At 37.6% G+C, this 27,641-nt stretch overlaps 1 protein-coding gene across 10 annotated transcripts in view; it reads left to right on the top strand.

Moving 5' to 3' along the window:
* Positions 1-27,641, top strand: part of LOC117671601 (phosphofurin acidic cluster sorting protein 2-like) — a 164,662-nt gene that overhangs the window by 108,231 nt on the left and 28,790 nt on the right. For 7 of the 10 annotated variants that reach the window (XM_087887879.1, XM_034427588.3, XM_034427587.3 and 4 more), the window contains 4 exons: positions 4,628-4,715; positions 26,201-26,290; positions 26,713-26,838; positions 27,024-27,186. In XM_087887879.1, coding sequence (XP_087744005.1) covers positions 4,628-4,715; positions 26,201-26,290; positions 26,713-26,838; positions 27,024-27,186 — 467 coding nt within the window. Of the gene's footprint in view, positions 1-4,627; positions 4,716-24,173; positions 24,295-26,200; positions 26,291-26,712; positions 26,839-27,023; positions 27,187-27,641 lie in introns of all 10 variants that reach the window. The other 3 variants (XM_087887888.1, XM_087887884.1, XM_087887871.1) reach the window with 2 other exon arrangements.

Below are 27,641 nucleotides of genomic sequence, written 5' to 3'. Positions count from 1 at the left end.
TTCATTTTGTCTTCACAACAACAATTCTACTTAGTATGTAGACCTGAGAGAAAATAATCAGCCCAAAGTTTCCCAATCAGTTTCTATTCTATTTCTGAGGGTGGATTTGAACTTGGATCTCCCCTATCCTAGATCAACACCTTCATCACTACCCACATTGGTCTCCTAACTCTTCTGAGTGCATTTCATTGCTCAGCCTTTGATTTAATCTATGGCAGAGGTGTCAAACTCATATCGTCACGGCAATATCACATGACATATCGGAACTTTTTTCCCCTTCACTAAACCGGGTGTGGGCGTGGCCAGTGCATGACGCATCCGGCCCAGAGCCGGGAGTTTGACAGCCCTGATGTATGGCATGTTTTGTAATACTGTAACTTTTCTGCAAAATGTTTTCCTTAGTATGTATTTTATGACCTTTCTCTAAAATGTTGTGAGATGGACCAGTGTCTAAGGCAGGTTCTTATTTCTTATATCAGTTAGCATTTGCATTTTTTCTTTATTTTACTCTGATGTAGATCTATCTTGCATGAAAATTGTTGGCAGTAAGGGTTCATAATATGTTGCCGGGTATATCTTTAGTGGTTAAAACAATTTAAATGGTTGATAGCTTTAAAGGCTGCTAAACGTATTGTGGCATCTATTTTTATAGATTCATTTAATCCATAAAACCGACAATACCACTAAAGTGTCTGCAATGGGTTCCTGCAATCCTCACATATCTTGTTAAGTCCTACATTATTTATTTCCTTTTGGCATAGCAAATTGTATGAATGCAACTAATTGTGATTGATTCAAATCGTACTTATACAGACCATACTTATACAATATGCAAAGCCAGCTTAAGTGTTCTGTAACATACTATATAACATTCAAGCATGAATAGGAATGCTCTGTTACCAATACAATATTATGCAGCAGATAACTGAATAAGTATAACTAGAATGATTATGTCAGCTTGGATTTTATGCATCCCCTAGCATCTCAAAATGTTAGGATTTATCAAAGAAGTCTTCTATGACAGGTTTGATTAGCAACTCTGTGTTAATTGTATATTAAAATTGGTAAAAAAAGTTTTTGATAAAGATATAGTTACAAAAATAAAGAAAGGAGAAAGTAACCAAATATGTAAGCTGCTGAACTGCATTTTCTGAGCTTCACTACTGAAATTATTTCCTTCCCCTGGCAATTGGGTGAATAAAAGCAAAATGCTACTGGTTTATTAATGACACAAATGTAGTGAGCCAGCTTTTAAAATTTTGATTTAAATGACTTCAATAAATTATGTTAAGTGGAAACATTAAGAGAGGTTGGCCCATATTTTATTGCATTCCAATCAGACTTAACAAAATAAAATATGTGCAAAAGTTGCTTATGGGTATAAGAACAAATAGATGAAAACTATTACAGTAATTTTATGTTGAGCATCTGAAAAAAATTAACCCATTGAAGAAATTTTGAATTTTGAAATAGCTACATATTTATGTAACATATAATTATATAAGGTAGTGCTTCACCTTGTAGATAAGATACTATTATCATTAATATGTATAACCAACTCTTCCTGTTTTTAATATATAGATTTTGCTGCTGCAGTTTTAAATGTTGTATATATCTGTTTTAGGTTCATTGCATTTATTTTTATTTAAATGTTTGTTTGTTTTTTAAATTATGCCTTGAACAGAATTTTCTTGTAAGCCAGGATAAAAATATTGTAATAGAAATGCTATAGATGGTTCTGAGGAATTATCAATGACATGTTTAAATTATAGAAACGGAGTCTTAGCTTTTCTAGTTCCTGTGTTGCCCTTAGTTAGGGAACATGCATGCTAGTAGCTAACGAGTTAAATTGTCCTGGGCTAAATAAAAATAACATAGTAATCCAACAAAGAGATAATTTTTGTAGGCGTCTCTCTTTTTTCCCTACAGATATTAAGCAGTGGAAAAGGAGCTGGCAGAGTCTTGGGAAGTGATGTACGCAGATGTGTTTGTGTACATTTAGATAGCTGTAAATACCAGTGACTTAATAGGGAATCAAACTTTTTCTTTAGGGATATGTAGTAGCATCAGGGCTAATTTATTGTGGTCAGTTGGAGACCAATTAAATTTAATACTCTGTGACAAAGGTATGATGTGTTCGTGTAAAACAATTTGCTCCTGTGTCTCATCAGATATATATTCTCATTTATGTTTGAGGGGAGATCACTATTTGCAGATCATACAAGAAATCATACAAGAACACCTATAGCAAATTCTGTAGCACTGACGACAATACAAAGATATTATATAATGTAAGGCTACCCTTCAGGTTGAGGTCAAGACCTGATGATTATATGCATGTTTCAGAAGTATCTAGAGTGTGTGAGGCGGAGTGTCTACCTCCCTGTCTAATCTGTATTCCGGAAAGTAGATAGACACTCCCATCCAATCCTTAAGCAGGGCTAAATCTGCTATGCTTCAGAAATTAGCTATGGTTCAGCTTGATGTTGCCACCTACTGGTTTTTTCTTTAGAAGGTGAATGTTTGGAAAATTGTAAATCCATAGAATATGTTGTTGCATCTTTAACAATGAGCCTACTGAATTCTTGGAATGCTTCAATGGCAAGGTCCTCTAAACAATCAAAAAGGTATTTAGTGGCTATTCCATCAAGGAGGTCCTGGGAATGAGATGTCTTTTCCTTGAAAATTTAGTATAGAAAACCAGATGTTTCTACTGAATGGTTGCCATTCTGCTGCATAGTTAGCCAGTAGGATAAAACTTTCACTTTCCATTTTTCACATTCTGGACAAAACGACACTGACAGCCTTCTTATATGAAAAGTATCATGATGTAGTTTAATAATAATAATAATAATAATAATAATAATAATAATAATAATAATAATAATAAACAACTGAGTAGAATTAAGGCCAAGTGCTTGGTTCTAGTATTTAACACCACAGTCCAAATACATCCTAGTGGCAGGCCTTAGGTCCATGGTGACAGGTTGGGGAGATAGGGAGACACAAAGGATAAAGAATTCCATGTAATCCATAGTAGTACCCCCAGATATTCACCTCAGCAAAGTGTAGGATTGCTTGAAATAATTTGCATTCTAAAAACTTGCATGCCTTTTTTGGTCAGCTTTTATATCTGTGTAGATAGCTTGGCTTTTTATGATATACACTTAAAATATCTGCCTCTCTCACATATTCCAGCAATCTTTTTAAAATAGTGGTAGGAGATTCACAAACCCAGTACAGGAAAATAGTTAATATATGTACTGCAACTGGAAAAAATTGAGTCAAGGCTGACCCAAATTTTGTACAAAGGTTTGCATTTCAGGAGCTTTATGAATGATGCATACTGCATATGTTCAGAAATCTTTCTGCTGGGCTTGTGAAGGGAGAAAAATAGCAAAACTGTACTCTCCATTCTGAGGTCTGCATATAAATCTTTTTGATGAATTATCAGTTGTGTGTGATCCTTTTTCTGGGGAAAAAAATCACTTCATAAACTTTGGTCTAAAAGTAAAATGGTGTTTTTAGATGAAAAAGGTGCTCCATTTTTGTTCCCAAAACAATGATGCTGAAGGAATTTCTTGGAAGTATCTATTGTAACCAACTGAATTTGCTGAATTACTTCTGGTATTTGACTGGGTGAGGGTTGGAACCTCAGAAAAGTATTGACAATCTCTGTAATGTCTCATTCCTGACTTCATGCAGTATGGGCGGATCAGGAGGAAACTGGGCCACAAGGAACTGCTTTGTTAATAAAAACTACAAAAAGTAGTTACCAGATTTTTTTTTTACTAGACTGCTTAGAGAATTGGATGTGTTTTCCTGCTAACTGCAAAAGAGGGGAAGTCCTCATCTTCATGGCATGTGGAACGCAAGATTCTAGCCTTTTAGAACGTTTAATATTAATAGTAAAAAGGCGTCTTCCAACCCCTGTTAATGTCCCATAAAACAGACAGACTGAGAAAGAGGGGTTTGTGTGCCTCCCTCCCCATTCCTCTCCGTAGAATTCCTGGTTGAATGATGAGTAACGGTTGTTTAAACCCCAGGCTGTACTCAATGCTAGTAAAGTGATTCAGAAACAAGGCTGGGGGGACCAAATGGGAAGTAATAGAATTCACTGAATAGGATGATTTGATGTACAGAGATTTAACTCAATCTCACGTATTTACTGTATCTGCTGTTGCGCAGCTTATACTTTAAGTATTATTTGTGTGTTGTTTACTATCCAAATAGAAAATAAGCAAGGAAAAAAAATTCCTTTGGGTTACATTAAGGGCACGATACTGCAATAATTATAAGGAAATTCCCCTAATCATTCAAGTGTCTCTGTACAGAGCTGGCACTAGTTTCCTTTTGGGCAGGGATTTCTCCTCTGTGTGCTTTGCAACTTCCTGTCATAGCATAATCTTCTTAATCCTGCTTTAGCTCTATTAATTTTCCTCCTTTCCTCTTTTTCTGATCCGCTTTCTCTCTGCTGCATGAATTCAGGAGTTCCTGAGCTAGAGAAGCAACTCAGGCCCTGCCGTGGTCAGCAATATCCCAGGCTACCTCCGGAGCCTCTTGTATCATGCAGCAGGGGCCCTGGGATGGTGGTGCCTGAATGTATCCCATTCTCTCTGTCTTACAGGCTGTGCAGCCTTCGCCTGAAAAAGCTGACGGTGCTGCGGGAACTAGACAAGGAGCTTAGCTCTGTGCTCATTGCTGTGAAGATCCAGGTAAGCCGCTGATCTTCTGTACTGTATTCACCTGTCTTTGGGAAGGTCTACTTGGTTCTCCTCAGAGATACATTACTTCACTGTGTCGTTGTTATGATCTCATTATTGTCACACGTTTGCCTTTTCCACAAACGGCCATTGCCTCTGGAGAGAGGAACCACCTTTACTGTCTCTGCAAAGCTTCTTGCTCTTTAAAAGGTAGCCATTTGATGTGTAGAAATGTATATTGCTATATAATTGTAGTATTACACAGGAATGGGACTATGTTTATATACAGGAATGTTCACATCAGTTTATAAACTTGACAATAGTTTTACATAATTGCTAAATATACCGCGTTTCCCCTGCCTTATATTTTTTTGAACCCTGAAATAAGCGCTTGGCCTTATTGCCATGCGCTCAAAAGCCCGATTGGGCTTATTATCAGGGGATGTCTTATTTGGGGGGAAACAGGGGTATGAAAAAAAGATCTTAGTAAAGGCCATGTGCTTTTGTCCTAAGTATGAACCTGGAGAAGGAGGAAGGCCCAAGACTCTTTCCTCATGAGTAATGATCAACCATCCCTAGTAAAGATATGGTCTGGGACACATTGTATTAGATCATGTTTTTTTAACCATGGTTTACTGAAATAATCCTAATTAGTTGGATTCTAAGAGTATACTTTGCCATTATGTAATTTGTTTAATTAGAGGCGGTCCGGTTTTCTTTCTCAGGCTTCTAACAAATAAGGCTAATTATTAAATACAACAGAAATATAAACAGGCAGATCTGAAGAAGCTGTATCTGTTTCTGATCTTAGACTAGGATTCTCCATTCTCGCCTCCATTCTCAGACTAAACAAATACCAGCACATCATAGATAATTTCAAGAAATAACTGGACCAAACCCATGACCTCAGAACACATAAAAATGCTGACTACCATCAAGACTAAATCTCTAAAACAAGCTGAAAAATAGAAAAGAAAAGAAATACAATATAGGCGATGCTAATCAGTTAGAATTCTTTGCAGCCTTAGAAGAAGCAACATTTAAAACCACACAGCTTGCCGAGACCCAACAAAATATAAGGCGGACAATCATACCACAGACCAAACAACATAGAATAAGAACCAACTCAAAGCAACCCTCAAAAACCTAAAGGTGAAACAAACCACCACCTTGTTCTCAGCAGACAAAGCCCAAACTACAGCTGTCATGGACAGAATATAATACATTCAAAAAGCCAAAGAATGACTGAAGGACAAAAAGCCCTACATCCTAATAAATGCCAACCCCGTACAGAAACTAGACAACCTGACCAAGAGAACCCATAATTAATCTTGAAAGGTCAAGTCACAAAAGAAGAATGGTGGCAAATGATAAACAATGTTCCCATCCCCCAGTGCTTTTGTGGACATTCAAAAATATACAAGCCTGACATACTTCATCCAACTGTATCATTACCAGAGACCCCAACATACAACATAGAGGAGTGATGGCGGACCTTTTCGGCATCACGTGCACAAATCGGAACGCGTGTGCATGCTTGTGCACCGGAAACCTGAAGACCAGCTTTTTTTGGCAGGTTTTTTGGGTCATTTTCAGGCCATTTTTCGGGCCGTTTTCAGGCCATTTTTCAGCCCCAAAACTGGCCTGAAAACAGCCCAAAAATGGCCTGCTTTTTGGGCGTTTTTCAGTGCTCTGGTGCCCCATGAAGACCAGCTGGCAACGACGCATGTGCCCACACAGAGGGCTCTGCATGCCACAGGTTTGCCATCACGGACATAGAGCATACAGAAAAGCTTAGATAGCGCACAGAGGGAAACACATATTCTATCAGTTCTCCATTACAGTGCCTCCAGGAAATCAGAGACTTCAAAATAGAAGAAGATGAAATTATGGTTTTGTTCAATGTCATAGCTCCCTTTACATCCAAAGATTGAAAACTAGCAAAAGATCCATGGCAGCATATCCAACACACCCGACCTAATCAAATAACACTAAGATCAAAATATTCAGTATTATGGAACTTATCAACTTCTGCCATATTATGTACTTTCAGTTTGATTGACAAATATGCCACAAAATCAGAGGAATATTCATGGGATTGACATTCTCAGAACTCATAGCAGAGACCATAATATACCGGTAGTGTCTAGAAGCTATAGCACTATCATGCATAAGGCCAAAAGTATGGATCCGGTATATAAATGATACCTTTGCTTGCCATCATAAAAAAAGGAACAACTAGAGAAGATACATGAGACAATTAACAATATCTTCAAAGGAACGCAATTCACAAGGAAGAAGTAAACAGCATACTATCTTTCCTGGATATCCTCATCAGCAGAGGAAACAATGCCAATTAGAAACTCTAGTCTATCAAAACGTAACCTACCCTAACCAAGAACTCCATTACCAAAGTTAAAAACCCAACTTTTTGCAAGAGGTGCTGTTTAAAAACATTATTTAGACAGCAAAATAACCTGGAATACTAGAAAAAGGAATTAGACCACCTATAAAATATCTTTCAACAAAGTGGATACCCATACCACTTCATTAAAAAAAAATGTGTGACCACTCAATCCATACACATTCATCCTTTGGATGCCATACTTCAAAAATATCTCAGAAATTACTAATAGGCTATTACAATCACATGGCATCACTGTAGCATGCAAATCTACTAAAACCCACCAAAACATCTTAAGTAAACTGAAAGACCCAGTAACTAAGAAGGAAAAAGAAACAGAAATCATGTACAACATACAGTGGAAAGTCATACAGCCAGAAGACAGGATGAAAACTCCTTAATCTCACAACACTTGTACATACTCAATCATAGTTTCAGCCGTGAAACTGTGAGCATTGTAGATCAAGCTAAAGCCAAAAAGTGCTAGGAAATTATTGGATGATTGGCATTCAGAGAAATCAGCCATCAATAGACAAATTGAGATGAACCACATTTATACACTATTCAAAAGAAACAAACAAAAAAAAAAAAGATAAGAAAGAAATAAAAAGACCAGAACACATCCTCTCCAGCAGCCACCAGGCAGATAGGCAGGAATTAACACTAGAGAAACAATCAAGCAGAAAACAATACCCTAATCAAGGAACCATCAAGAAGGAAACCATGCCCCCACCAACACTGGCAAGCAAGCTATTACACATAAACAGGGAGCAAATCTCACATCCACTAACATTGACATCCCTAACTGAATCATGAAATGTCTGCAAGCAAATTACTAAGATCAGAGAGCACCAAGGACTCTGTAGTTCAATCCTGATTTACAAATGTTTCTTCCATTGGGATTGCCCATTCTGAAATGCAATCTATAGGTACTCCTCAACTTAGGACCAGAATTGAGACCAGAATTTATGTTGCTAAGTGAGGAATTTGTTAAGTGAGTTTTGTCCCATTTTATGACTTTTCTTGTCACATTTGTTAAGCGAATCACTAAATTAGTAACACAGTTGTTAAGTGAACCTGGATTCCCCATTGACTTTGCTTGTCAGAAGGTCACAAAAGATGGTCACATGACCCCGGGACACTACAATGGTCATAAATATGAATCAGTTGTCAAGCATCCAAAAGTAAATCACATGACCATAGGGATGCTGCTTTGGTCATAAGTGTGAAAAATGGTCATAAGTCACTTTTTTCAGTGCCATTGTAACTTTGAACGGTCACTAAATGAACTGTTGTAAATTGAGGACTACCTATATATGGTTTTCTTGTTGGACCATAAGAATTGAGCTTTGTGATAACAACTTCATAATACAGTCACTGTCTTTTTGTACTTGCCTCAATAGTATATTAGGAGACCATTACATTGTCAAGATTTTGTCCCATAAATTAAACTGCTGATGATTTTAAATAACACATTTACCAATTATGTGAGAACTTTTAAAAATATTGTCAGGGGCATTCAGGACTTCAGGATTCTTGAGAGGTTTTCTATACTTTCTATAGAAAGTATCCAGATATGCTTTTTTCTTTCCTTTGAGAATCATAACATTCTAAGTGTTAAAAAAAAACCTTGATGCACATTAAAATAATGTCTGAATACAGTTGTGCCACTAACCACCGCATTGTTAGCAGTGTGTTAAGAGCCTTTGATTGTTTAAGCACAATGGGATAAGAAGAATACTATCGTAATACATGCTTTTTTGTAAAAAGCTTTTAATTATAACATTTCTAAATGTGACTATTAAAAAAACTGGAACTATTACATTTAAAATTTAATTGCACGAATGAGCAAACTTGGCTAAAAACACACGCACCATACAAAAAAACCATCATTGGTTGCCATGTATTATTGAGTGTTTATTTGTTGTCAATACATGAATTGCAGGGGGTTTGAAACGCCTAACTCCTTTGTTTAAGAAGATGGCTCCTTGGCTACTATTTTTAGAAAATTATTAGCAGGGGCATGTATTCGTCTAAAATTGAAAAGGGTCAGGGTGAGGAGTGATGAATTTCATAAAGGGCCTTTCTAGTCCAATAATTTGTGCTGAGAACGGAAGATAGAATTTATTGGTTCCCATGGATTATGATGTATACATAGAGAAAATAGCTTTAAAAATCAGAGTAATCTTTTTCTTTGGAAAACAGTTTTCCTTATACCAGATCAGGTATTTAAACGGTTTGTTTCACTGTGGCTGTCTAGGTTCCCTGGTGGAAAAATATTCACAAATGAACCTAGAGAGGTATTGCCCTTCCTGTGCCCTGTTCAGCTGTTGGAGAAGCTGCTGATACCACTAAAAGCAGGCTGGGGAAGAGGCAGAAAGCTTTGCATTCTCTCTAGACAGCCATTAGGATTTAAATCCAGGATTAAGAATTGAAGCTGCTGTTTTTAAAGTTGCTTTTTGAAAGCGTATCAGGGGTGATCTACACAGTGCAAGATAGATAACAGCAAGATGCACTGAACCCCTGGATTAAACCCATGTGGTTTCCCCCTAACTTCATGAACAAATATGATGCCGTTCCCTGAAGTTCTTTATTATAGTATAGATCAGGGGTGTCAAACTGGATTTCATCGAGGACCAGATCAACATTGTAATTCTTCTCCGTAGGCTGGCCGGGGAGGGGGGGAGAAATGGGACAGATGCCTCCTGCAGCACCCTGCCGGCCAAACGGGGCACGGGGGGCCATGCACCCCCCATGCCCCTTTTTGGATACCAGAAGCCCCGTGGACTGATCCTTTGTTATTTCCAGGCAGGCCCCACAGGCCAGATTTAAGCGCCCTGTGGGCTGGATCTGGCCTGTAGGTCTTGAGTTTTACACAACTAGTATAAATTCTTGGAAAGCTTTACTTATGGGTAGTCTTTGGCTTACAACCATTCTTGAGGTTACAACGGCACTGAAAAAAGTGACTTATGACTGTTGCAGCTCCCATTCTTCATTTCAGCTCCTGCCAAGGACATGAAAAGAGCCCCCAACTGGGCATCCCCCAGGCAACGGTGCTGTCACTGGCTAATCATTTCAACCTGGAAGTGCCTCAATGCTTCCAACATGAGTGTGATGCAATGTGATGGAAATGTTGGGCTCAGCTGTGTAAGTTGAGGAGTATCTGTACTCTGACACCAGCTGATTGTAAAGTGTAGCCCGATGAGTTACTCTTCTAAGGTCCATTGTAGCCTTCCCCAGTTTGGCTCCTCCTAGTTGTCCGGACAGTAAGTCATAGCCTACATATTGCCTGGATATTAAAGAGGTTATTGTGCAACATACTTGGACTGTGCTAAGTTGGGGAAGGTTACTCTGCTGCCTTCCTGAAAGGTGTAAAATATCAAACACCAAATTGCTTTGTCTTAAAATGGAGTTCTTCTATCAGAATAAGCCTTATCGTGAGCTTGGCACACATTGGCTGGTGGTAGAATGGAAACTAACTAAATCCAAAGATTAATCAGACATTGGGAGGAGGGGGGCAAGTATCTTTGGGATTCCTCTCATTTTACATTAGTTGACATTCCTTACTGTGGTGATATCTGTAGGGCTTGCACTCTGTACAGCAGGTTGCACAATGCCTATCAGTTCAAGAACCACAACAGGCTGCATTGCATTACAGGCACCACATTTCATAAGTGGTTTGAGCCAAGACTATTTTGTGTGTGTGTGTGTGTGTGTGTGTGAGAGAGAGAGAGAGAGAGAGAGAGGGAGGGAGGGAGGGAGGGAGGGAGGGAGGGAGGGAGGGAGGGAGGGAGAGAGAGAGAGAGAGAGAGAGAGAGAGAGAGAGAGAGCCTGCTGTCAACCCTTTGAGATACTCCAGACAAGAAGCATAAAAATGAATACTTGGCTCTATCCTTATTGTAAGGTTATAAGTCTGAAAGCACTTCTTATGTTCCCTTGCCTTTACTTTCCAGAGAACTAGGGATGGTCTCTTCTGAAATGCCTCCATGCCCCCATTCCTTCTTTGGGGTGAGATACTTTGATCATTGTCTTCATGTCTTTTCACAGCCCATTACACCAAACCACTTGGGGGAGGAAGAGGATGGGAGTCACAAGGGGATGTTTGTGGTCTATATCTGGTTCCTCAGCCATACTCATCCCATAATTGTAATAAAGTCTGAATACTGAGGTGGCAAAATGTTGGGAGGAGCTGCGTAATACCCAGTTGTGACACCATCTCTATATTATCTTCTGCAGTTTTCAGGCAATCTAAGAAGGCTTAGTTCAGTGATGGTTAACCTTTTTGCCGTGCCAAAAGTGGGGGGAACGTGGGGGAGTCGTGTGTGCATGTACCCATGCCCATAATTCAATGCACCCCACCCCCTCCACATGCGCGTGTTACCCCCCCCCCACGCTCCCCTTGCTTTTGGCACGCGATGGCATGGTGGGCCCAGTAGGCCCGTTTTTCGCCCTTCCCAGGCGCCAAGAAAGCCTCTGGAAGCCGTTTTTCACACTCCCTGGGCTCCAGGCTTTCTAGGAGCCTGGGGAGGGTGAAAACAGGCCTCCCCCCCCGAGGCCAGAAACAGCCCATTTGCCACTGGGCCCGGAAGGCTTGAAAATCAGATGCGCGCGCCAGAGCTGAGCTAGGGCAACGTTCCCGTGCCCACCAATATGGCTCTGTGTGCCACCTGTGGCACGCGTACCATAGGTTTGTCATCACGGACTTAGTTGATGCTGAGAATGAGAAATGGTATTTAAACAATAGGAAGATTGCACCTGCAAATGTAATATTTTAATTGTGCAGACCAGCAGTCTTTAAATCAAAGAGCAGTCTAAGAAGACAGTTTATTATCTACAACATTGAATTTTGAGATTTTAATTCAGAACAAATCAGCTAATCTCTGAAGTAACTGTTGTAGCTGCATATTTCTTCTTTTCTATTAACATAGAGGGTCCCCCCCTAATCCCATTAGAACAACTGAGGAAAAAGCTAGTGTGATATGTAGCCTTATACGGCTTAGATTCTCATTCTTTCAAACAAGCAATGGCTTTCTTGTGAAACTCGGAAGGCTCTCATTTCGTTTTCTTTTCATCCCTGGAGTCTAATTTTTCAGTAGTTAAAATCAAGTTTTTATATGAGTTGCTTACGGCATTTTCATCCTAGAGTGCAACAGTTTTTGTGTTTAATGCAGAAAACAAAGACATATACCTGGATGATTGTCTGGGTTTACTTAAGCTTGGAAGAGGGCAATATTTTTGCCCTCTGGGCCTAGAAAATCAATTTTATCCAGATGTATCTGGACTCCAGGGATGAAAACAAAACAAAACGAGAGCTTTCTGAGTTTCACAATTGATTTTCCAATAAAAGTAATTTAAAATCTATATGAAATTTTTTTTTTAGTCTGGTCTACTTTATAGGGCTGACATTCATTATTTTATGATGATCCTCAGGATTCTGTCTTATTTCAAATCTGAAACATGCTCAAACTGCTAGAGGAGATTATTAGGGGCTTTGGAGAGAGATGCCATTAGTGTGTTGATGACACCTAATTCAAACCTCAAGTAAGTGATCAGTACCCTTGAAGCTTAAACTCAACAGTAGGCTGAATGACACAGATTGTACATCAAGAAAGATGTTCTAATGGTAAGAACCATTCAGCAACATTGAAATTTGCTCAGAAATTGGTGGGATGGGGATATTTGATAAGGGATTCCTGCAATGGGCAGAAAGTTGAACTAAATGATCTCCATGTACCCTTCCGATCCTTCCATTTATGACTCTAAGAAAAAGTTAATAATTACAATCATTTATTAAATGTATATGCTCTCAATTCCTAGCAAAAGTAAATTAAATCCCAACAAGGCAGTGGTACTGTTGATAAGGAAAAAGCTGAACTCTGAGACTGATGTGGCGTCTGTTCTGAATGGGGTTGCATTCTTTGAGAAAGAAAATTGGATAGGCTTTTTAACTCTTAACTATCAGTAAACCTGAAGATGGTGGATGTGGTGAAGAACCCATTTGCACCACTATGGTTAGTGCCTGAACTGCAGTCTTTCCTAAGCAACAGTTAGGAAAGATTTAACAACGGTTTTCCACACTTGGTTACAGTCCATCCCAACTGCTGCAGTGCTCCTTATGTGTGACTGTGCTTGAAAAGTATCCAGAAATTGTAATTGGCCAGGCTGCTGACAAGTGCAAGGAGTAGGAACCATTAAAGCCTATTTTGACAGCTATCAGTTGCCTTTCAGCCACAGTTTAAGAAGTTGGTGTTGATCTAAATACCAAACAGCTTAAGATCACCTATCTGGTTATGAAACTGTTTGGTTACTCGGATAAGCAGGAAAGGTCTTCTTAATTCAAAGATGCCCCATTGCCGGAAACTTGACTATGGAATATATGAGAAAAGGCTGCCTTCTGTGTAGCACCCAGCGATGATGTGTGCCCTAAGGATATACATTTAGCTCTCACTTTCTCAGTAACACAAAAATATTTCTTACACATTAATTATAAGAATTTTTTTAATGTTGGTTTTTAAGTGGAATTTTATACATTTTATACATTACATTTTATATGCTTGTATTTTAAGCTTTTGAAATATTGAAATAAAGAGAAAGGCAGGGTATAAATTCAATTAAAAAAAGGAAGGAAAGAAGGAATTCAGCTTTCTTGCAATGAGGGGAAATAGCAAAAGAAGATAGCAGAAGCCAAGACTAGTCCAGGCTCATTTACCGTTTCCACAGCAAACAAAGCTTCCTGACATGAATAATTATAGAGACCTTAGAACAAAAACAATTGTTAATTCAATTTGTGGGAGATTATTTAGGTGTTATAACCAGCTGTTAAAAGGATGAGATAATAACACCCAGGAAATAAAGGAAGATCTTAAAAAAGGAAGGGGAGGCAGGAAATTAACACGAGCTACTTTGCTCAAAATGTGTATCTAATTCATGTTGAGAAACCTGACATGGCCCGTGTTATGTAACAGAAATCATGCGAAAACACTGATGTTCCAAATGCCAATTAACCCAATCAGATATGTAATGTTGCACATTGCAAAGCCTCATGGACATGTTTTTTACAAGCCAGCATGTATCTATCATAGCTCTGAAAATAAACTGAAATATTTCTGTAACTCTGGATGATGCTTTTTAACATCTGTTGTGGTTTGTAGTGAGGTATTAGGTTTATAGCAATTTTTTTTTTTTAAATTTGATTTTATATGCCGCCCTTCTCCGGAGACTCAGGGCGGCTTACAGTGCGTTAAGCAATAGCCTTCATACTTTTGTATATTTATACAAAGTCAGCTTATTGCCCCCACAAACTGGGTCCTCATTTCACCTACCTTAGAAAGGATGGAAGGCTGTGTCAACCTTGAGCCTGGTGAGATTCGATCTTACTTTAATTGCAGACAGCTGGTGTTAAATTACAATGCTTCTGTCTGTTGAGCTAAACCAGGCTCCTGTCCTTTACCTCCAAAAGCTTTAAAAAGAATTCACTCCTGGGAAGCATTGGCTTTGATTCTAACATAATTAGAATTATGTTATGAATGCTATAAATACATTGCTTTTGATTTTTATTTGAAACATGTTTTAAGCTATGAATTTGCAAATTTGACTTTTGATCGGATCAGTGTTTGTAGTTAGATCTGTATTGTTTAATATGTGTATATTATACTGAAAGCCAGTTTGATATAATGGTTAAGGCATCAGGCTAGAAATCTGGAGACCGTGAGTTCTATTTACTCCTGTCTTAGCCAGCTGGGTGACCTTGGGCCAATCACTTTCTTTCAGCCCTAAGAAGGAGGCAATGGCAAACTACTCCAGGAAAAACCTTGCCAAGAAAACTGCAAGGACTTCTCCAGGCAGTCTTCAAGAATGAATTGGACATGATTAAATGAAAGAAAAAAAAAGATATATTGAGAAGCATTTACCTATGAAAAATCAAGAAACTGCCACAAATGAAAGATAGGTTGGCACTTGGTTCACTCCTCTTCCTAACAGAAATCTCAACAGAATTATAATCTTCATGGGAAATTTCTTACAGCGAAGATCTTCTTCTGTAAGCACATTAAATATTTTGGCAAGGTATTAATTTCAGTCTTTCTATTGATGTTTGGCAAGGCCAAATTAATGGTTATATAGTACAGTACTTACGCATTCACAGACTGGTCTTTTTGAATGATTAGATGTGACTTTACTATTATTAATGGAAGCTCCCAAATAATTCTCTTCATATAGTTAGACTGGTTGTCACCTTTCTGTTTTTTCCTTTCTGTTCCAATGTTGCTGAAGTCGGTTACAAAGTGATGCTTCAGTATGTTGCATTTTTCTGGTCTCTTTTATTTTTCTTGCCGAGGATCTGCTGATTTTGCTGCCAAAGCTGATTCACTAGCAGTGCTGCTCCCTGGAATTGTATGGGAGCACTTAGGAATAATTCAAGATGACTTTTAGACAGCTGTGGACCCACCTGGGAAGGGGAATCTTGAAGATTCCACTTTCCTCTAGGAGCAGTCAGAAAGTCATTGAGCAACTCCATCTTCCTGTCAGCAATTTTATTTTCTAAGTAAGCCTGGGTTTTAACTTTCACTTTTTAATTTATTGTTTTACTCTGCTTTTTATCTTTAAAAGTTGACCAGCTAATTTAATGCTAATTTATTTCAACCCTCTGGTGGACTCTAGCTGTTTTTTCTTTTTCTTTCTCTTTGATTTATGTAGTTGTTTTGAATAACTCTCCTTCTTTGAGCCAGCAGTGTGCAGCGGCAGCTAAAAAAGCCAATGCAATCCTAAATTGTATTAACAATTTAGGGGATACAATCAAGATCAAGTGAAGTACTAATACCACTCTATAAAGCCCTAGTAAGACCACACCTAGAGTACTGCATCCAGTTTTGGTCACCACACTATAAAAAAGATGTTGAGACTCTAGAAAAAGTGCAGAGGAGAGCAACCAGGATGATTAGGGGACTGGAGACTAAAACATATGAAGAACGGTTACATGAACTGGGCATGGCTAGTCTAGTAAAGAGAAGGACCAGGGGAGACATGATAGCAGTGTTCCAATACTTGAGGATCTACCACAGAGAGGAGGGGGTCAAGCTATTTTCCAAAGCACCTGAAGGCCAGACAAGGAATAATGGATGGAAACTGATCAAGGAGGGATTCAACCTAGAAATGAGGAGGAACTTTCTGACAGTGAGAACAATCAACCAATGGAACAGCTTGCCTTCGGAAGTTGTGGGAGTTTATCACTTGAGACTTTCAAGAAAAGATTGGACTGCCGTTTGTCAGAAATGGTTTAGGGTCTCCTGCTAGAGCGGGGGGTTGGACTAGATGACCTATAAGGTCCCTTCCAACTCTGTTAAATCTCATATTTCATCTTTTTGGATATTGAAGAGCTCTCACTACAGGATTTGTGTATTTTTTATATTTGCAAAATATTTATTTCTTTTGTTTATTTTATTTTATTTTTTTGTATTTTTATTTGGATCGAAGTGTCCAAAAAATATCTTTCCTGTTTCTTTCTGCTTCACTATTCTAAATTCCCTGATCAAGTTTCACAGAATAACAATGTATCAGGTTACAGACTAACAAAGGTGGTTGAAATTTATGAAAAGACTTTTTGATAACATGCAACTTTTAGCTGAAAGGTTTTTTAAAAAGTTTACGGGATTATAATAGCCATGGAAAATATGCAGAGGCATGTAGTTTTGGATAAATTAGATTCACAAAAGGATTCTGATATGAAAGTTGCAGACCAAAAAGATAGCCAGAGAACTAACTGAGCCTGTATCTCTTTACAATACTAGAAGTCTGACTGAATGGGGAAGTGAGAAATTTTCCTTTCCTAAGAGGGCCCATATAGAATCACTTTATATGGATTTTGTTAGGAAGATCGAGACACCATGGAGACTGAATTAATTATATTTAATTAGACAATAATTAATAAGAGATGGTATTAAGAACATGGTTATTTGATTATTTTTAACTTTTGGGCTCATTTAGAAATAGATAAGATGCCTTGGCAAATTTTCTATGAGTGGATTATAATAACAGTTTGTTAACAGAGACTTTTGAAACCTTAACCTTGTCTTTTTTATTATTATTGTTCTTCCTGTTAACTATTTTGTCATTAACATACTATATATATAAGATAGGTCAATAATTTGCAAATAGATTTACTAGTTTAAAAATTTTGGGGCCTGTTTCACAATCAATATTGTAATAATGTAATAATCAGTATTCAATTAGGGACGATAACATGTTTATATGTATTTTATTTCTTTTCAATACTCTTTTTTCTTAATTGTTTTGTATTTTTTTGGAGATTTGTACTTTAACTTTCTTTTGAATAAAATAAAAAAATAGAAAAAAAGAACATTGCATTTTCCTTTTTTAAGAACAAGTCCTTCATTACTGAAAACCAACACATTAAATGTCTATTTAAATGTCTGAGGAATGGACAAATTAGTAAAATATTTATTGGGATTATGGTGGTTCAACCTTTTTGTTATAGATCAAATCATGTTTATCTATATTGTAATATTTTTAATAACTGTTATCTAACTTATTCTGACATGAATTCCAGGAATTTCATTAATCCAGATTGCGATATTAATATTTTGATGTACAGTATTGCAGGAAATCACATATATTTTGAGAATAAAATTGAGAGACGTAAGGAATCAAATATTAAAAATTGATAAACTGAGGCATAGATAATATCTTACTGGATCTCATTTTCTCTCTCTCTCCCTCCCTCCCTCCCCTTCTCTCTCTTTCTCTCTCTCTCTCCCCCTCTCCCTCTCCCCCTCCCTCCCTTTCTCTTTCTCTCCCTCTCTCCCTCCCTCCCTGTGTGTGTGTATGTGTTTTGTCACATTCTTAAGAGGATAAATAATCCATATTTATAATGACAGCCAGCAGGCTATTTTTTTACTTTTATCAGTGCTAAATCTGGGGTGACAAATTGCTTTCTGAAGCTGGATTCTTCTTCTCTGCAGGTGTCAGGATAAAAATAAAAGTAATCACTTATCAAGACTCCTAGATCTGTGACAAGTCTGTTAGAAGCTTATTGCTACCAAAACATAATGGGACCCTTCAGTTAGATTAATGCTCATTTTCTTCCTGAAATACAGTGCAATCAACGTAAAGAAAACCAAATATTCTTTACATTATTTTTTTGTAAAAGCTGATTGCAAATAACAGCTTTCATTGATGTTGGTAGAGCACCTCCCTCTGGAAGTTAGGCTACGCCACTGCTTTAATGAAGGAAAACATTGTGGCCTTGCCATGTTGCCCCTCACTTCCTGGCAGTAGTTCAAGCTGTGAGCCCAGCTGAATTGCTGTTTTTTGTTATTTTTTTTTTAAAAAAATGTATGTTTTCTGGAATAGCTTACTTTTTATATTTACAAAACCTTTTTTTATTTGTCTAAGTGGGGCAGAGAGAAAGAGAGAGAGAATGTTTATCAAATCTAGAATCATTCTGAAGGTCTGAAGATTATTGTTAAAGCTGTGTGGTCATGGAATCATAGAAAATTGAGACAAAAGCCAAAACTAAGTGTAATGATGGACATCCAGTCCTCTAGGATGATGTTCTTAGAAGAAAACATAATTTTTTTCTCTTGAATACCTCACTAATAGCTTCAGTAACTGCTCACATAATATCACTCTTCCAGAACTTGGTTCAATGGTCCCTTTCTACATGCTTGTCATTTCCTGCATCTTATCAGGACCACTTCAACCTGTGCAGCCAGGAAGGATTAAGTTGTTCCTTTTCCTAGAAACAACTAGTTTTCTTCCTTACTTGTTGTAGAAGAGAGTGATTTTTTTAAGGTCAAAGAATACCCTCCATGGGATTCAGGGAACGGAAATTGACAGTAAGAAAAATTCTCTTTCCCTCCTTCATAAATTCCTTTTCAGAGTATGTATGTAAGTTGGCACTAAAGGAAATTGCAGTCAGCAAAGGTCGGAATTTAAAACAGACTTCAATCTGTAAAATATTAGGACATAAGTAATGGTAAATTATTTAAAATAACACAACAGTCACCTTTTTCGCTGTCAAAGGAATCTATAATTTATTAAGTCGTTGAGGAACAGAGTTTCATAATTAGCGGCCCTTCTTTTGTGGCAAAGTAACTAAGACATTTGATTTGTATAAAAGAATGGCACTAACTTAATAATTCTTAGAAATGAAAATCAAAGGATCCATATTCAGAAATGTGCATTATCAAACATCTATCCAAGAGACTGAGTTCTATAGTAAATGTCCAGGCAGCACAAGTTAAGGGTTATTAAAGTTTCAAGTATTCACATATCCCTCTCATTTCTGCTTGGAAGCAATCTTTGAAATAGTTTATCAGTCTTCCATATGCAAATGAAGAGCTGAGATAGAAGAATGGTTGAATGTGTGAGGCTGCCCAGCAGCTTTTTAATAGATTGACTTTTAAATACATCCTTTCTGGATCTCGATCTAATACCTCAGCCAGAAATTTGCTGTTAACTTACAAGACATGCAGCCATATACTAGTGTAGGCCTTGTAGCAGCAGATAAAACTCTTCTTTCTTTCAGCACTTTCTTGCTTGCCAGACACACTTCTCACTCATGTTTTCTGGCAAGCTATTTCTTCTGTTTATCTGGTTCAGCATTGTTGCATGTTAGTTCATCATGGCCCATCCCAAATTAGTCTTGAAGTGAATATCCATTGATCCTTTTGGCTTAGCTTTTATCTGGATTATGCACAATGTGTATCAGGGATGCTGCTCATACCATAATTTAAGACCTATATTTCTGCTTAGCTTATTCTGTAAACTTCTCAAGATTTTGGAGAAGCTGTGGCTTTGTTGCTTAATCGAGGCAATGGGACATTATTTATCACCTGGAATTTGCTACATACATATTTTATTGGAATAGTTTAGCCTAACTAGAATTAAGCTCAGGAAATGGGACATTTTGTGAGGATTTCCCCTTTCACATGGTGCTCCAGGCTATCAGCTGTGTGTAGTGTAGGCTCCAAACATTCTGAATATACAACTTGGCCTCAGGCTAGGGAGATTATGCTCACTGCATGTAGCCCGCAAGGTCTCCACAGCTCCCCTTTATCATTTTAAAATCCAAATGCTAGTAAGAGAAGGAGAGATGAGAGACATCTACAGAAAAAGGACAAGTTTGGAACCAAGACTGATGAGAACAGCTTCAGAAATTACTGTACTTGACTAAAATCCTCAGAGATCATCTGAATGAGGGATCCGGGAATAACTGAGATAGAGAGCATTACATTGGGAAGGATAAATATAAAGGTCTAGCTGGTAATATTTTATAACAGTAATTTTACTTTGGAATATATGCAATTATTTAAGCTTTATGATGTCTGATGTATCTTGTCCTGGACAAGATATATGCAACCTGGTATCTCTTTGCAATGAAGTTGCTTTATATTATTAGCAGATCTATCACCTTTTATCTTATCTTATCTTTTGCAGTTTTCTGTGGGAGATTTCGTTAACATGCTAACTGATTAAATAGCACTTTACTTTTATCTCCTTGCCATAGAATGTTTTTACCTGCGATAACTTAATGCTGAACAGGGATTTTTGCATCTTTTCCTTTCCTTTAAAAAAATAAATAAATAGTAATTTCAATTATAATTTGTCAGATGGAGCTATTTTAACACTATAAAGACCAGGAGGTAGCACTGTAGAATTTATTTCATTTTTATCATCTTTTCTTCCTTTGTATTTGCCAGTAAGGCCACAGAGTGTGGGATTCTTATCTGCCTCACGTGCCGGGACTGGGGAGAGCATCCTAGGATTCTCCAGGAGGCTAAGTGGAAGCAGCAATATCTGAGAGGTGGGATCCTTGGGGCTTTCTGAGCTTGGTTGCTTTCTTGCAGATGTTTCATTACCCAAACTAGGTAACATCATCAGTGACTAGAAAACTGTCAGCCTCAGAGAGCACCAAGGACCTCTCGTTTCAACCCTGAGCTACAAATATTCTTCTTTATTGGCAGCAATATCTGTGAAGTAGCAATATCTGTCAAGTGGCTTCATCAAAGCAAGGTTAGGGTGTGTAAACATAGGAGGTTTTTGGGAGAGAAGGGTTGACACCTGTAGCCTTTCTGCCATATACAGGTAGTCCTTGACTTACAACCACAAGTGAGCCCCAAATTTATGTTGCTAAGTGAAAAATTTGTTGGATTTTGCCCCATTTTACAACTTTACTTGCCACTTTTGTTAAGTGAATCACTGCAGTTGTTAAATTACTAACAGGGTTCTTAGGTAAATCTGGCTTCCCCATTGACTTTCCTTGCCAGCAGGTCACAAAAGGGGATCACATAACTCTGGGACATTGCAAGTGTCATAGATGTGAACCAGTTGTCAAGCCTCTGAATTTTGATCATGCGACCTTGTTGTAAGTCACTTTTTTCAGTGCTGTTGTAACTTCAAATGGTCACTAAATTACCTGTTGTAACTTGAAGACTACCTGTAATAGTTGTCCAGATTTTTGCAAACTGGACTTTATCATTTTAGATTGCTGTTGTATTTGTATGTATATTTCTACATGTAAGAAATCCTCTGAAGTAAAATTTTATGTGACAAGGATCAGGTCTAATTAGATTTTCAGAGTCCAAATGCACATCTGGCATTTCCTTAAAAGTTTACTAGATAGCAGATGGATCTCTATCCATACATAGCAATTTAATTATGCCACAACTACTATACGGTAATGCAACCACCACCCCTTACCGGTTTCAGTATAGGGATAGGCATGCTTTGCTATGTCATCTGCTCTACATTGAGGGCCTACACCTGTGCATGCAGTTTTTCCACCATCTTTGTGCTGAATTAGTACTCTCCATGTGCTGTGCTGTGTGCTTTTTCTGAATATGTTGCTCTAATTGAAAGTGAGCCAAAGCAGCACTATGATTTTTTGGCAGTCAAAAAAAAAATATCCCTTGGAGGTGTTAAGGAGAAGATGACATCTCCTTGACAGAGGACTGCATGGAGTATATCTGGATGGTTGCCCAGAATACTTGAGGTGAAGATTATTCTTCTAGGATCTTTTAACCATTAGGTTAAAATTGTTCCATGTGTTAAAAAGCAACAAACAAACAAAAACTATGGTTGGTCTGATTTCATTCTTGGATGGCCTTTTTTAAAAGTATTTCATACTCCCTAGCGTTCTTTTTTTTTTTCTTCTGTGATGCTTCCAGCTTTGAAATATAATATATTTTGGGGACTGGCTTTGGTTTCTCTCTGTAAATTAATATTTTAAAACCGATCAAAAAGGTGTCATCAGTATAGCTCTCAGAGTCCTAGTGAACACGTGCAAGAGTTATTAAAATCATCTAGAAGCCTTGGGGTGGTTAATCTTTTTCTTTCTCTGAGGCGGGCCACATTGCAGTTAATCCTGCTGGAATTAAGCCTCTCATCAAATAATATCTGTGTCTGGATCAAGTATATTTCTATGTAATTTAATGAAGTAAGGTTAACAAGTGGTGAGGCCTCAGTACTTTTGCCTAACTTTATCGTAGGCTGTAAAGGTAACTTTTCTGCAGTACAGTATGGAAAAGTTTCTTCTGAAAAGGAGATAGTGAAATGGTTCTTGAGAGCATCTTGCCAGCCAAAGTAGTAGGGTAGTATATAAGTACCGTACCAGTCAAACTTTCCTTTCTTTCTCATGATCCCCTCTATTTCCAGATTAAGAGCACAGAGCATTATGAGGCATGAATAAATGAATACAAACAAACAGATTCTATCATTACTAATTGTTTTCATTCTGGTGGGGGAATGATAGAAGTTGGAGTCCAACAACTTGTAGAGAGCCACACATTCTCTATCCTTTTTTACGAGATGGTACTAAGCATAAGACAAGCATCTTGCCTTTGTTTCTGTCCATCCGTGTCAGAATGTACATGGCAATGGAGAATGAGGAGGATTGGGAACCATGATTATAGATAAAGATCACATAATCAATAATATTAATAGGGAAAGCAGGTGAAAGCAGTCTAGAGAAAAGAAGGACTCGGGGTGACATGATACTATTAGTATTATTCTAGTATTTGGGAGGTTGCTACAAAGAGGAGGGGGTCAACTTATTTACCAAAGCACCTGTAGGCAAGACAGAAAATAATGGATGGAAATTAATCAAGGAGAGAAGCAACCTGGGACTAAGGAGAAACTTCCTAACAGTCAGGACAATTAACCAGTGGAACAGCTTGCCGTCAAACATTGTGGATGCTTCATCACTGGAGATTTTAAAAAAGAGAGTGGACAGTCACTTGTCTGAAATGGTATAGGATTTCCTGCTTGAGCAGGGGATTGGACTAGAAGACCTTGAAGGTCCCTTCCAGTTCTATTCTGATTGATTGATTGATTGATTGATTGATTGATTGATCATTAATCTTCATTAATGATCATCACTAGTGATCATTAATATTAATGGGAAGTAGGTGGCAGCAATTATAAACACAAATAATGGAAAACAAATATAGTCTCTATTCATAAAGCAGTCTTAATAATGTAAACATGACAATAGAAGACTAATTAACTCCTATAGTGGAATAAAGGACCATTAATTTGATTCAGGCCGCTTATGATAGAATCAGATTTCTTGATTAGTTGTGATTCAGTGGTTTAGTTGTGCAGTCAGTTTTTCAATGTTTTTTTTAATCTTCCAAATATCACTTTAATGGCAGTTGTAGTTTTCTTGGGAGGTTCAAATATTTTCCCATTTTATTTGGAGTGTTGCCATTTCTGCCATTGGATCTGTATATGACTTTTATTTTGTCTAAATAATAATAATTTGGTGTTGAAAGCGGAATGCAGTTGAAGACATGTTGCACTGGAGGATGAACTGTTAACTTTTGATATTGGTGCTGTCATTATTACATCTGGTAGTGCTGCCAGAGAAATTATCTAGAATGTATAAAAGTACTCCAGTTGTATTTTGGAAATGTAAACAACATGAAAGGACATTTTATCATTCTTCGTGGACATGTAAAATAGCTGTAAAATATTGAATTCAAATAATATTTTGATACAGACAGTGTTAAAGACCAATATTCAATTGAAGCTGGAACTTTTCTTTTTAGGATTAATGGATAAACAGTTAGAAAAAAGCCATGGAAGATTATTTCAGTATATGATTACTGTGGCGAGATTACTATATGCACAGAGATGGAAAGATTGGACACTACCCAATACGGAGGAATGGTTGGTGAAGTTAATAGATATTGCTGAAATGGATAAATTGACTTCTTTGATTAGAGAAAAGATATTATCTAAATTTCTTGGTGACTGGTGGCCTTTTTGTGAAAAAATGGGGAAAAATGAATTTGTGATCTATGATAATTAAACACAATAGGTTATGGAAAGAAAAGCAATATGATGTAACTTTAGAAAGAGATTAAAATATATTTGTACTTTTAACTGCTGTGAAGAATATCAGAAGCCACTTCTTTATATCTTTTTTGCTTTCTCTTTTCCCTCAACTTTTTTCTTTTCTTCCACTTTTTTCCTTTTCTTTGATTTCTTTTTCTTTTTTCTTCCTTACCTTATATTAGTTCGTGTTAAACTTGTTTAAAGGTTTTAATAAAAATCATATGTATATATGATTACAGCATAAAAGATGCTGTAGAGCTGTTGCCCAAACAATTGTAAAGGCATCTGGATATATTTATTAATTGCATAGTCTAGTCCTGTGGTAGGTGGGGCCTTTATTTTGTAATCTGATGTACTGGTTTTAGGATAGGAGAATAGTCTGGTGACAATAAGAAGTCTACTGATTTGAAGAGGGAAGTATGCTTGTTTTTCTCTAATTTTAAATGGAAGCCGTGGATAGCAACAAATTATGTTTTGTCACATTTCTTCTAGGTCTGACTTATAACAGATTACTTCTGGGTACCAATGTGCCATTATTGATCTGTTGGAGTGATTTGTTTTTTAGGTGCTACATCTCACAAAACTTGCATTTTTATATGCTTGTTTATCTGTGATCTTTTAAATATCCAGCATCCTGCTGTGCCTGCAGAATGCCCAGTTTGACAAAAATGTTCAGTCAGAAGCATTTTAAACTTGCAATTGTGAGATAAGAGGCTAGATGATTTGATTGAATAATTAAATAAAGTGAGCTACTGTTTAGACACTTGGCATCTTTATTCCATGGAAATAAGATATAGCAGGGAGGTAATCTGAAAATTAAAAAAAAAGAAAAGAAAAGAGTGGCAGACCGCTTTACCAGAATAATAGGAAGAGGAAATGGAGAAACTGGTTTGAGATGGGTCAGGCTAGGAGGCAACCCAGTTTGGGAGAGGAGGAAGGGAACTGGAGTGTAGGCTGGAGATGGTGTCTGCGAATAGCAAGATGGGTGAGAGAAAGCTAAGCACAGAAATATGAAGACGAAGACTGTGGTTCTCTTTTTGGAGAGAGAGTTTTTGAAAAAGAGAGGGAAATTAAGGACTTCTAAACTATGCCTTAAAAAAAAGAAAAAGAGGGACGCGGTGGCTAAGATGCTGAGCTTGTCGCTTGAAAGGTCAGCAATTCAGTGGTTCGAATCCCGAGTGCCGCGTAACGGGGTGAGCTCCCATTACTTGTCCCAGCTTCTGCCAACCTACCAGTTCAAAAGCACATAAAAAATGCAAGTAGAAAAATAGGGACCACCTTTGGTGGGAAGGTAACAGCATTCCATGTGCCTTTGGCATTTATAGTCATGCCGGCCACATGACCACAGAGACGTCTTCGGACAGTGCTGGCTCTTCGGCTTTGAAACGGAGATGAGCACTGCCCCCTAGAGTTGGGAATGACTAGCACATATGTGGAGGGGAACCTTTACCTTTACCTTTAAGCTATGCCTGTGATTTAGTATTGTTAGCAAGTTACTTAGCCTTTGTGAAAAATTGCAGCTCTCAATAAGAAACGTATTAGGTATCATATGTAATGCATGTTGAATGGGTTGATATTTGTGTGGCATATGTAGTGCATGTGTATATAACACATAAATGGAGATTTAGAGATAACTGATCTATCTACTGGTATGTATGTATGTATATATGTATTAGGCTGTTCTTTATGGTAGCTGAATTAAAGTAATGATGCAGTGATTGTTCCTGGACTTTTACAGGGCTCAAAAAGAGTCTTGAGATCCAATGAATATGTTTTACCGCCTGGAGGCTTGATGGAGACTGATCTGGAGTTAACATTTTCACTGCAGGTAACTTTAACTTTCTTGGGCAGAAATAAAGAATTGTGTCTCAGTAAAAGCTTTCTTTGTGTATTTTGAACAGAATGTATTTAAGAATAGTACTTCAAGTAACTATATTATGAATTGTTAAACAGTGTTTTGTCTTCTATTTGTAACCTATGATCGATATTCTTAAAGAATAATTTTTGGTATATTTATTCTGAAATAAGCCCACGGTGTTCAAAGGATCTTATTTTCATAATTAGTTCATTCTGAGCACAGCCTAAGGCTATTTTCCAATCACATTTGTGCTCTGGTTATAAAATGAAGCGTAAACGAAGGAATATGGAGGCTGCTTGAGAGATCTGGTATATTCCTTCTTAACCTCTCTGTGAATGTTTCACCAGAAGCACCTTAAAAATGGTCTTTCATGTAAATACTCTTTTTTACAGTATCCACATTTCCTGAAAAGAGATGGTAACAAGCTCCAGATCATGCTGCAGCGCAGAAAGCGGTATAAGAATAGAACTATTCTGGGCTACAAGACTTTGGCAGTGGGCATCATTAACATGGCTGAGGTAAATGGAACTGCAGAAAGATTGTAGCACAGCTATCTGGGAACTGGTGGGGAAGAGGAGATGCTTATTTAGGGTGTAGATTGAGGACCAGAATGTAATACTGGCTGCTTTGTACATTTTCCAAGAAAAGCATGGAATGGTATTAGTCTATGCTAGAGGCTTTTTGTATTGTATTCTCTACTCAGGTCATGCAACACCCCACAGATGGAGGGCAGCTTTTGGGCCTTCACAGCAACATCAAGGATGTAAGCATCCGGGTGGCTGAAATCAGCATCTACTCACTTTCTAGTCAACCTATCGATCATGAAGATGGAAATGTCCCCTCTGGTCCCAAAATCAAGGCGTCTGGTAAGGTTTTGTTTATAAAGTTTTACCCTGCAGGGTTTAGTTAAAGTTTGCTCCAAATCCTCTGTTTGCCCCAAATCCTTTGGTCAGGTCTGGATTATATTGCTATTCCATCCTGAAGTATTTTTTTTCTTCTGTTAATCCACAATAACGTTAGTGATCCTTCTTCTAACGTGTGGCTAAATACTGGCATACACTCTCCAAAATCATTGTAATTGGCCCCAGTTTGGATAACTTCAAAGAGGAATTCCACAAATTGTAACTATAGGTTACCTCTATCTGTTATCTGAGGCAGGAAGCATTTCAGTAGCATTTCAGAAGGGAGGGAGCCAAACACTTCACTGAAAAACTAAAGAATGTGTAGATTGTATCTCAGATTAAAATAAGAACTGTAGAACACACATTTCAAATGTAGCACAATTCTACATATAAAATTGTTGCCTAGAAATGGCTTCCAA

The sequence above is a fragment of the Pantherophis guttatus genome, chromosome 1 (assembly GCF_059756535.1).
Source record: "Pantherophis guttatus breed Tessera chromosome 1, ASM5975653v1, whole genome shotgun sequence".
In the NCBI taxonomy this organism is placed as follows: domain Eukaryota; kingdom Metazoa; phylum Chordata; class Lepidosauria; order Squamata; family Colubridae; genus Pantherophis; species Pantherophis guttatus.
The sequence above is the reverse complement of the archived record's forward strand: the minus strand, read 5'-3'. Positions and strand labels throughout refer to the sequence as shown.